Below are 12,376 nucleotides of genomic sequence, written 5' to 3' on the forward strand. Positions count from 1 at the left end.
ATGGAAGCAAAGGAGTGGTAGATGTAATTTCATCAAAATGTACAGACATCACTAGGTAAGAAATCGTGCATGTACAGACTCCGGCTAAGGAAAGGGCATATGTCATCCTCACTTTACCTCATCAGTTCATTCTCGTCTTTCAGCCACTTTCACTGCTTTCCTAGAAAAATACTGGTTGCTCAGTTAAGTGAGATTGTGCATTCTACTACATTTTTAGTGATGTGGCATATTTAGGTATTTTATGGTTCCATTCCTTAAAATTCTCGCATAACATTATAAAGCCAGCTAACATCAACTAAACTGTTTTGTTTTGGTAAGAGCCATCACTTTTGCAAATGCTTTATATGGATTCACTCATACATAATCCTCATAACTATCTGACAAGGGAGGAAATATCATTATTTACATTAGAAAAAGGGGACATGAAGCACAGAAATCTTTTTATCTGCCATCTACAGTTGCTCAGCTCTTGCCCAACTCAAGGAGTCAGGCTCCACAGACTCTGCACTTTTAACCACTATCCCAAAAGTCACCAATGATGTCCACACGTGAGAAAAAAAAAAAAAAAAAAAAAAAAAAAGCTGAGCTGTGATAGAGCAGGATAAACAATTTTACTAGCATTCTCAAAAGCAATCAATGTCTTCTTAATTAATTCTGGAAAAATTGTTAATAAAGAATTAACCTAATGATTTCTTTTCATAAATGACGAATATTGCACTTACTTACTAGAGCTAAGTTAACACTTGGAAAAACTTGGTTCATCATTTCATTACTTCTTCTGCTAATTTCGTTAAGCTTAATTTGATTAAAATGTTATTTGCTATTTTAATACTAAAGCTAAATTTTATTTATTCTTGATGTACTAAATGCTCCATGACAATAATCAACTAAAACAAAATAACCTGAGAACAGATTAAAAAAAGGCAAACATCACTTTCAGACAGGTTCACTGTATTAATCTGCTAAATGTGTATTATGTGCTATGTTGGGAGCCTATAAGTAAATGACAGCAGAAGCAACCAAAGCTGTCATGAGCATTTACTGTATTATCAGATACTATTCTTATTAACCTACATGGACTGTCTCATTCATTCTCGGTACAACGGTATAGTAATATTAACCATGTTTTACAAATCGTAACTGGGTGATGAAAATAAGTAAATTGCCTCCTATGTCATACAGGTAGCAGATGGAGTACCTGGGATACAAACACAGTCAGTTTAACTCCAGAACCTGCAAAGCAGATTGTTCAAGAATTTCTTACTCGGTATTTCCCAGAGTGTAAGGCAAAGTGGTAGTTCCCATGATAAATACAAGTGAGTACGTACGTGCTCTTGCGATTCAAAGCCGGAAAGATTAAAATCAATCAGTAGAGTGGTATGGTTAAATGAAAAAGAGAGTAAATCTGAGGACAACCAACTATTTGATTAGAGTATGCTAGTGTTTAACACTGGAGAAGTCATTTAGGATCAGAAGATAAAGGACTTGACAGGCAGCAAAATCTGGATTCAATTCACTTGTAAACTGAGAGATATAAATGATTTTTGAATGGGAAACTATTGTGATAGCCAGTATAGCTGTTATTAGGGAGCTATCTGACAATGGTATCTAAAAAGGAAAAGTATATATGGCTTAATGTTGTTAGGTAATCTAACAAAATTAAGTGTAAACAATAATTTATTGAGTGAAACAACTTTTAATCATCAAAAACTACATGCAGAATTTTTTTTTGTCCTAAGTTTGAGGATTTCCATTCTTGGCATGTTTATGTGATTTGGTATTTGTAAAAATAAACAGCACACCTATTCTCATGAGTCAACATTTCTCCTTAATTCAGGATTCATTTTATTGGGCATGTGAAGATGACACCTCACGAGACAGTTAGAATATATAAATGAGCAAACATTTCACCTACAAGAAAAGACAGTTACTTTATAACTTTTTACTGTTTTGATATTTTTTGAGACATTATAAATTAAAACCTTCCAGTCTGAAAGCTCCTGAAATCTACCACTATGGAAGTATTTGTGTCAAGCAGACATCTAATAATATGGCAACTTACTCTTCCCACTAAGAGTGATTAGAAGGTAACAAGTGTTTTGTGTGTTTTTTTTTCCCCAAAACTATCCATGCCATTAAAATTCAATGGCATCACTTGCTGTCATTCAGCTTTATCTGGCTAAAATCCTTTAATTCGCTAGCCCCTGCTGTTGGGGAGCTCTAGGCTCATCACACTTAACCTCTGCCTAGGCTTCTCAGAAAAGAATTTGTTTCAGTCCATTCATAGTTTCAATAGTTGAGCAAGCCACACGCAACTGCACACTGGTCTTTTACCCTGAGCACACTAATCTGATTGTTTTTCCACTCTACAAACTCTGGGTCAACAATCAAGCTGCCGCCAGAAACTAATTAATTTGCAAACAGGCTTCTGTTTTCACAGAGGGAAAGCTTTTGAGAGCCATGTCAGAGAGGCCGGTCACACCATGGTTACACGCATTGTCATGGCATCCACTTCTTTGGGTAAATCTCTTGCTTGATGTCACTGCACACATGAACCCAGATTACCCAGTCAGCAGTAAATCCCTATTGAGGCCCACTGAGCTCTGAATGTAGTGAGGCTAGAAGAGGAAATTGGTATAGACAGGCTCTGTATTCATTAAACTGATGGTAAGACTAGAGAGAATAATGTTAAAAACCAAGAAGGAAAAAGGGGGCGGCTTCAATTTAAAGAATTTTCCAAGATATTGTCTCATTTTTCTACATTTCCATCGATTTTAATTTAAAAAGTGGGATTCCATTAAATAAATGTAATGATATTTTGAAATGTTACTTTTCTACTCTCATAATTCACTGACAAATTTTGAAATAAGTGGTTCAAAGTGTGTGTCTAATATGCCATACTGGAGAGTTGTACCAGTTAAAAGCGATTATGTTCTTTACACAAAATGTGAAATAGAAAATAGGTCCTCAGAAAGGGAGACTAAGTAAAATTATATTTTGGTAACTTTTTGCTCTTTATGAAAAGAGAAATCATATTTAGTGAGTTTCTTAAATTTATCATCACTTGCAGAGTAGGATAATTTCATGCTGTGTATGTATTTTTTAAAAAGATTATACTTCTGGGGGGGAATGCATTATTTATCAGGCTTAACATTTTTCTAGGTAATAGATTCAGGAGACAAAACCTCAGGTGACCACTATGTTGTGTTTAGGTACAGACTGTTTTTAAATATTATGTACCTTTGCTTCAGCATAATTTCAGCAGAAATAATCAAAAAATACTATAATTTTTATTAGTGACTCTTTACATTGATACCTCAGAATGTTTAATGAATAAGAATATAATTCGTGGGAGATGTAATTCAAAAGTTAAAAAAAAAGACCGTATCCCTGTTGCTTTTTTATAGGCTATGAAAACAAAGAGGACATTTGTGGTTGCTGTTGTTGTTTTAACTGAACGGTCACTCAACTTCTATGATACTCATCTGCCCATATAACCACTAAATAAGGCATCCAGAGGGCTTTTTCCTCTCAGGTCAGCAAAATAATACTGACTTATGTAAGCCAGGAAATAATTCAGAATGGCATCGTTAAGAAGTCTGACATTATACAGAGCCAGATAATTCATTTTATTATTAAAAAAAATCCAATTCGATACTCTGACAGTTTATGCCTTTGAAGATGGCAGAATTAAAACAGAGCATGGAAAGAGTTGTACAAGCGATTTGAGATTAGGTGTCTGGTACTATGTAATATTAATTTGTGCTCTCATGGTTTATTTGCGGTCACATTTCTTGGTTCTATTTTCAGAAAAATGTCTAGTGGAGAAACTTGAATGTTCAGAGAACATGGAAACTCCTAGTGCACGACCGCAGAGGACAGCCACCCCGGTAGCAGTGGCACAAGTGAAAGGAGGTGGAACGATGACCTGCACACCGTTTCCATCACAGAAAAGAGCAAGGGGGCTGGTCTAGCCACGGGCACGATCCTGTGAAGAAATTCCACTACAAGAAAACAGGTCATCCTGACATGAATGGGAAGGCCTCACACTCCGGGCACTGTAAATAGGCCAGTTTGTGCTCACTGGGCCTTCGCTCTCTCAGGGAGGCATGTGGTTTCGTATATTAAACCTGACTTGGACTGCCCTTTCACCCTGACTCAAATATAATCACTCACAGAATGGGTCTGAGGAAGCTTCCTAAGCATGCTCCAGCCAATGGAAGTGAAGTACAGGATACTGAGAAAAATCACATTTATTAAGTGCTTACTATATGTCGATTGTTTGCCTAGAACTTTTTTACACATTATCACATTGTCAGTTTTTCACTACTGTAAGAGGCAATCCCATTAAAAGTAAAGGCAAGGTGAAGCTTACTGTAAAGACTGTAGTCTTTCCCCCATTTCATATTACATCCCACCATCAGTCCTAGACATAAACAATACTGGAAACAGTGTCCATCAAAAAGAAAAATAAAAGTAGGTTAGCAACTATCTGCTCTAATGAATGGTTAACACATGTAAGTAGGTAGCAGTACTTACATACCAAATGGTTAAGAAATCATGACTGCAACAGCACCATAGACTTAGTTTTCTTACTATGAATATATAGAGAACCGTACCTAATTTTCACACTCTTAGTAAGTTGAAATTGGAAGTGAAGTTTAAATGAAGTTAAAATGACATAAGATGGAGAGAATTTATAATGTACAAGAAACAAAACAGTGAATTTGGGCACATCATGTCAAACTCAAACCAGTACATTTTTTTAAATCACAAGTTGTTCTAATACCTAGTAACCTTAAACTAGGGGCTAATTTAAAAAATCATATTTAAAGCACAGTTATGTAAAAATCAATAGATTCCTCCTCTTATGTTTCTTCATCAAAAATTGTTACTCATTCTGGGGCACCTGAGTGGCTCAGTCGGTTAAGCGTCTGACTTCGGCTCAGGTCACCATCTCACAGTTCGTGAGTTCGAGCCCCGCGTCAGGCTCTGTGCTGACAGCTCAGAACCTGGAGCTTGCTTCAGATTCTGTGTCTCCTCTGTCTGCCCCTCGGCTGCTTGCACTCTATCTCTTGCATGGTCTCAAATATAAACATTAATAAAAATTTTTTTAAATAAAATTGTTACTCATTCCTAATTTTTCCTATTTTCGTATTATTCCTATTTTCGTTTATTATTTGTCTTCAGCAGCATTAAAAGTCACCTAAGATAGGGCAACTGGTGCATCCGAAATAATTGAATAGGTCTGAATTGATTTGAGAAAAGAAAAGTAAATCTTTTTCTTTGAGTAGAAGAAAAACAAAATTAATTTTAATAGGCCCAAAGACATTCCAAAAAGTACCTTGCTAGTATTTTTTACTTCTGTCAGCACAAATGATTGTGTAGTCTATGCTGATGCCTTAGACTCATTTATTTTATGCATGAATATGTAAACATTATGTTTCCAATTTTATTCTGGAATGGCATTTAATTTCATGAGGCCTGTGATTCACACAATCCCTTGGTTCTATCTCAAATGTGTCCGTACCCTCCATCTTGCAGCAGTTCTGGTTTCTGCACCCTGTCAAATGTAACCTTTGTGCTAATTTGGTAAAATCAGTTCTCACGTTTAGTGCTGAGAGACTGATAACCGAATTCTCAAATGAACTACACATTTGCAAGATGAAGTACAGAGCTGTGGACAATGACTGCTTTCCCACAGTGTAAATTCTTCAGACTCGGCTGTCAACATGTAAGTGTGCAACACAAAAGCAGCTTTAACTTGATGACTTTTTTCCTCCAAGGCCATAAAAATGAAATGGATACTATAGTCTCCCTTATGTTATTCCATCTTCTTGGATTTTCTTTCGCATCGACAGTGAAAGCCTGTATGCACTTTAGAGTTCTTAGTAGATCAAAGTCTCCTTGCTGAACAAAAAACAAACATTTTTCCCTCCTACGTAACTATTTCGGTTTGAGAACAGAGCAGATAGCAATGTTGAAAGAGGTTTTTTTTCCCACCATTTTGCCTCCATACAAAGACCAGGCTTAATAATTGACAGTGGATATTTCAAAATTGCTCCCTGAGCTTTTTAGAGTTTGGTTCTTTTATAGTTTTATACAGATAGTATTATGGTGATTTCAGCATCTTTTCCTTTCCTTGGTGAGGCCGCTAATTTCTCATAAGGTCACCCACTATTCCTCCTATGACCCCCCCCCCCAGGATGGATATTTGACTATATGTCCAAACCCTTTTGAACACCACAGTGTGTTTGCGCTCAATTATGAATGATTTGAAGCATCATCTGCATTGAAGAGAACAAACAACGGGGAAGTGCTGTCAAACTTACTAAAAACTTGAGAGAGCAGGGAACAAGGGAAACTAAGAGAAGTGACTCTTTAAAGAGAAAGGGCTACTTAACAATAAGAAATGCTGCAAGAGATATTGTCCAAATGGAGAGACTGATTTAAATAAAGTGTACAGAAAGTTACCAGTTATCACCAACTGCTTTTGGAGAAGGAGTTTCATGGACTCAAACTCAGGTTTAAAGTTGGCTAAAGGGAGCATAAACTTCCCTAAATGGACTTAGATGCATAGGGACTTCATATCACACCATGATTAAAGGAAGGGTTTGGATAGAACAGACAAACAAGTCTTCCGTTGAGGGGAGAAAATCATGGAAGGAGAGATAAAGACCACAAAAGAAATGTACATTGGGTAAAACTATGAAAAAAATATCAATACAATTAAGTGGAAAGGCAGCATGGCCAAACATGGAAGAGGCACACCACTCATTAATACATAAAAAAATAATAGGATGATCAGAAATGTTGTTGCAGGAGGGCAGAGATGCTGAGCTAATGGGAGGTGTGTTTTATGTTTTCAGTAGTCACTTTAAAATAAGAGACATTTCAGGACAAAGATTATTATACACAACTCACGGTCTCTGGAAGTTTCAATGAAGCTCAACAGCAGAACTGTGATCTTTCTCTAACAAACCAATGAAAGAGAGAGATGATGAAAGAAATTTTGGGTTCCAGGAAGGGCAGGAAAAACAAGTGTGGTAGAAGTTTGAAGAATGAGAATATTCAAGCATCTTAATGAGAACTTAGATGGTAACCCATGAGCTCCATTCTTGTTAATGAGGCAAAATAAAACGAGGAAAATTGTATTTATTTATTTTAGGCATATAAATTTCGTACATTTTCTCCTACACTAAATTTATTTACATACTAAAAAGAGAAAGAGAGTAAAAAAAAAAAGTATCTACTTGATCAAGTTGAAGCCAGTGCCTGAAGTTCAGGAAACTGGGTTCTTGTTACAAATCTTGTACTACTAGATTAGATAGAATCTTAGATAAAATATTAGTCTTAATTTCTTCACCTATAAAAACTGAAAGAGAATTTAAGAAAAATGAAAAGAGAATAAAATGAAATAATATAAAGTCCTGGGGCGCCTGGGTGGTTCAGTTGGTTGGGTGGCTGACTTCAGCTCAGGTCACGATCTTGCGGTCTGTGAGTTCAAGCTCCGCATCGGGCTCCATGTTGACAGCTTGGAGCCTGGGGCCTGCTTCAAATTCTGTGTCTCCCTCTCTCCCTGCCCCTTCCCCATTTGTACTCTGTCTCTCTCTGTCTTTCAAAAATGAATAAATATTACAAAAACATTTTTACAAACAATAAAGTCCTTTGAAATTTTGAAAATATTAATGGAATACTACTTGGCAATGATAAAGAATGAAATATGGCCTTTTGTAGCAACGTGGATGGAACTGGAGAGTGTTATGCTAAGTGAAACAAGTCATAAAGAGAAAGACAGATACCATATGTTTTCATTCCTATGTGGATCCTGAGAAATTTAACAGAAGACCATGGGGGAGGGGAAGGGGAAAAAAAAGTTAGAAAGAAGGAAGGAGGCAAACCATAAAAGATTCTTAAAAACTGAGAATAAACTGACGGTTGATGGGGAGGGAGGGAGGGGAAAGTGGGTGATGGGCATTGACGAGGGCACCTGTTGGGATAAGCACTGGGTGTTGTATGGAAAGCAATTTGACAAGAAATTTCATATTAAAAAAAAAGAAAATATTTTCAACATAATGTTATTAGCATTACAATTTTTTTTAAATGTTCAGTAACGTATGATGCTCTCAGGGCACTATGAGAGATGCGTGGAGATAAAATGTACTACACGTTGACATCTGTCATGTTGTCCATGTAAGACTGGTAAGCCCTCTTATCTTTTTCCATTGCCTCCCTTCCGCAGCTCCAACCCAGATCTATTTCTTTCCACAGTTAACTGCTGAGAAACTTCAGTTTTGGCATGAAGCAAATATTTTCCTCAATTTTTAATCTCATCTTGCTCTGTTTTCCCTATTTTCTCACACCCACAGTCATGAAGTCACTAGCTCGAGTTTAAGCGCATACTAAATCTGAAGTCACACCGCTGGTACCGTACAGGGAAAGTTCTCCACTGACTAGTCCAGTTAGACGTGTTACGTAACATGCTTGTGCTCTTGCACACACCACCTACCGTTGAGCCACCTGGAATCATGCTGCTCTGTTCTGATTGGGTGATGGTGCCCGAGAGTTCTGAAGATCGCAAAATCTCGCCCCATAAAATCAGCTGCGGTCCCGGAGTATAATTCTCCATCTATGTTGTGACAGAATAAAACCACATACACATACTTTAATTCAATTAAGGAAAGAAAAACAAAATGAATCAAACAGAAGGAAAGTCTCAAGTTATGACCCTGCTAGAAAGAACACAGATATGCTATCTGCATCATTATGCAATTACTCATTTTTATTCTGTGTCTTTGTTGAGGAGTATTTTATTATGAGATCACTCACTGATTAAGCATCTACTCCGTAAGTCCTGACTTCAAATAACTGAGTAAAATATGGTTCAGTAGACATTACTAAGACCTAACATTTATTCTTTTCTACTATGATGCGAGACAAAGTGCAAAATACAGAGGTATAAAGCTACTGCTGTTCTAATATCCTTATTTATTAGGGTAGGATATCACTGTAAAATCTTCTATGGTTTTTATTTTAATTGAAATTAAATTGTCAATGTATTTCCTTTTCAGTGGTACCTGAGTTAGTAAGATTTTACAATACTTTAGAAAGAACTAGTATTTTCCTCACCAATAATTTTTTCTTGCTTTTATTTTTGAATGTATCACGTGGGAGAAGGGTTCTTAGTAAAAGTTATCACATAGTCTAAAAACAAGTCCATCACGTAGTTTCATATATTAAAGAAATGTATCTGAAGAGGAGGAAATTTTGATAAATATAGGTCATAATCTCCATAGTTCAAGATTCTACTATGTTTTTTACTCATTTTTACTGAAAATAAATCAACTCTAGGTCAGAGTTTAATAAATGAGGAATCATAATCACAAGGTTAAAAAAAAGGAAAAGAAAAGAGGGAGGAGAAAAAGAAGTTAATATTTACTGAACACCATTCTGTGTTTGCTGGGGAGTCACGCACTGGCTGGACACTTTCCAATTATCTCATTTAGTTCTGTCAACTACCGTGTGATGTAAATGGTATCCCTACTTAGCAGTTCAAGAAACCCAAGGCTGCTCAGCTGATGACTAGGATAGTAAGGGTAAAAGTTCAAACTCAGGCTTGTTTAATCTCAAGCCTCTTACACTAAACTACACCAGCTTTTAATAAACTGAAGGTTGTATAAAAATTTTATTTTCTTTCCTTTAAACAGAAAATACCTCATATTATTTCATCTAGGAAATACAGTATTGCCTACTTACTTATAATGAATTATCAGCAAAATGAAACAAAAAATATGAAATCATCTTTAAATAAAATTACCAGTAAACTTATCTTGCTGATCATTTGGATAAGTTAATGTTTCTGAATTCAGTGCCTTGAAAATTAATCAGAAAATAAAATAGGCATAGATAAATTATAACTTAAACATTTGTATAACACTATTATTTCCAAGGATTTTCATATTTATAATGAATTTCATATGTATATTGAATATATGAATCAGATTTCTCATGTGATATTCTTTGTTCACACCCTCAATTCTCACTTCCACATGAAGGTTTTATAATGAAAACAGGCATTCTCAGTGGTCTAACTCAAATCAGTTCCTTTGGTAAAGCTTGTGGTTCTCTGAAGTGTCTCGATGCACCAATCTCTGGACGACGTCCAAGGCAGTGGAGAAGAGTGACGCAGAATCAGTGCATAACTCCAGATTATAACTTGAAATATTACTAAATGACACCTTATCTTATGGACTTTTAGGATAGTGATCATTTACTTTGGGTTGTTGTGAATCAAGACAAATAAAAAATGATGATGTGACAATATATTAATGAATGGTACTCTTATAACATTCTAAGCTGTCATAATAGGGTATCTTTGGGATTTAAAAGCATCTTGTATTCTCTTCACTTAATTAAATATCAAGTTCAAATCTGACCTCTTCTCCCCATAATAGTTGCAATAATATTTTATCTGCCCACAAGGTAAAAAATAAAGCTTTTCTTTTTTGTTTGTTTATTTATCTTTACTTATTTATTTTGAGAGAGAGAGAGAGCGTGCAGGGGAGGGAGAGAGGGAGAAGGAGATGCCCAAGCAGGCTCCATGCTGTCAGCACAGAGCCCGAAATGGGGCTCGATCCCATAAACTGTGTGATCATGACCTGAGCGAAAATCAAGAGTTGGATGCTTAACTGACTGAGTCACCCATGTGCCCCCCAAACAAACCTTCTCTAAGCAAACATTCTATGAATGAGCTACCTATGAGTTTCAAAGGTAAATGTTTATTGTCTCCTTAACTTTTACTTATATTTAATCACTATAATACTTTTATTAAGGTTACTTTTTTATCTTTTTACAAATAATTAATAGATGTAACAGATTTTTAAACTTCAGGTAAATTAGTTTTCTTGAGCTGTGTGAAGAAGAAGGTACTAATTAAAAATGTGTTGTAATAGCAGCCTAAAATGTTCATGTTAATTTCAAATATTTTCAGGTTGCAACAGCTCTAATAGGATGCCTTGTGTCCTCTTTACCTTGAAAAATCAAAAGTATTAAATTATTCATTGAACCTCACTGCCCTCTCAAACATGTGTTAGGTGATAAAAATCAGGAAAGGTGAAAAGAGAATCACCAAAAGTGAAAACTGAACAATTTCATATCAGAGTGTAGTCAGACAGAACATGTCCAATAGGAGGTTTAATCAGAAATGGAAGAGTAAAGAATGTCATTAATTATTCTTTTCTTGGGGGTATGCCTGGGTGGTTCAGGTCATGATCTCATGGCTCATTAGTTCGAGCCCCGCATCGGGCTCTGTGCTGACAGCTCAGAGCCTGGAGCCTGCTTCGGATTCTGTGTCTCCCTCTCTCTCTTCCCTTCCCCCATTCACATTCTCTCTCTCTCTCTCAAAAATAAGATATTAACATTAAAAATTTTTTTAAATATATTTTTTATGTCTCTGACTTATTACATAATTGGAAATTAGTAGATTTAATCCCTTTCCCTCAATCTTTTTTTTTTTTTTTGCTTGTTCAGTGTGAGTAAAATCCATAATTATGGTTGCTATTATGTGTAAACTCTATTCACAGGAGAGCTGAAATAACAAAAACACCACCAAAAGAAAGTGTTACTTAGATATATAGAGGTATTTGCTTCTCTTACTAATATATGCACTTGTTTTATAATTTCCACTTTTTATCCACTCCCACATAAGGAAAGCAAAAATCAATATAAATGAAGGCAAAGACAGAAAGACTGATTTTGTTTCCTTTTTTGACAATAGATAAGTAGGTCATTTAGAGAAAGCAGAGAATTCTTCAGCAGGAGAGCTACTGATCAATTTAGTACTAAAAACAGAATTAAAGAATGGACTCAGAAACCAAAGGAAGTTTGCAGTTTAGGCACCAGTTGCCTCCAGTCATAGGAAATTCCCTCCCACCTGAATATTATTTTTAGCAAGAGTCATCTGTGAGCTGTAGCGCACCAGACGATTAAGAGGCCATGAAGGATACATTCTCATATTACCAATGTTCAATATCAGTAACTTTTTAAAGTAATATATATTTTAATAACGTATTTTTTTTATTTTTAGAGAGAGAAAGAAAGTGCACGAGTAGGGAAGAGGGGCAGAGGGAAAGAGAGAGAGAGAAAATTCCACGGACCCCAATGCAGGGCTCGATCCTATTACCCTGGGATATGACCTGAGCCAATATCAAGAGTCAGATGCTTAACCAACTGAACCACCCAGGCACCACAATATCAGTAACTGTTTTTTATACCAGGCCTTAAATCAGAATTTCTGCTTCGATGTCAACTCTTAGCAGGGATGAATGCTCCACAGAAATTGTACCACATATTTATTAAGCTGGCCCAAATGTACAGG

At 36.0% G+C, this 12,376-nt stretch overlaps 1 protein-coding gene across 6 annotated transcripts in view; it reads right to left on the reverse strand.

Moving 5' to 3' along the window:
- Positions 1 to 12,376, reverse strand: part of SEMA3A (semaphorin 3A) — a 456,004-nt gene that overhangs the window by 73,566 nt on the left and 370,062 nt on the right. For all 6 annotated transcript variants that reach the window (XM_042965369.1, XM_042965367.1, XM_042965368.1 and 3 more), the window contains one exon: positions 8,510 to 8,629. In XM_042965369.1, coding sequence (XP_042821303.1) covers positions 8,510 to 8,629 — 120 coding nt within the window. The remainder of the gene's footprint in view (positions 1 to 8,509; positions 8,630 to 12,376) is intronic.

The sequence above is a fragment of the Panthera tigris genome, chromosome A2, assembly GCF_018350195.1.
Source record: "Panthera tigris isolate Pti1 chromosome A2, P.tigris_Pti1_mat1.1, whole genome shotgun sequence".
In the NCBI taxonomy this organism is placed as follows: Eukaryota; Metazoa; Chordata; class Mammalia; order Carnivora; family Felidae; genus Panthera; species Panthera tigris.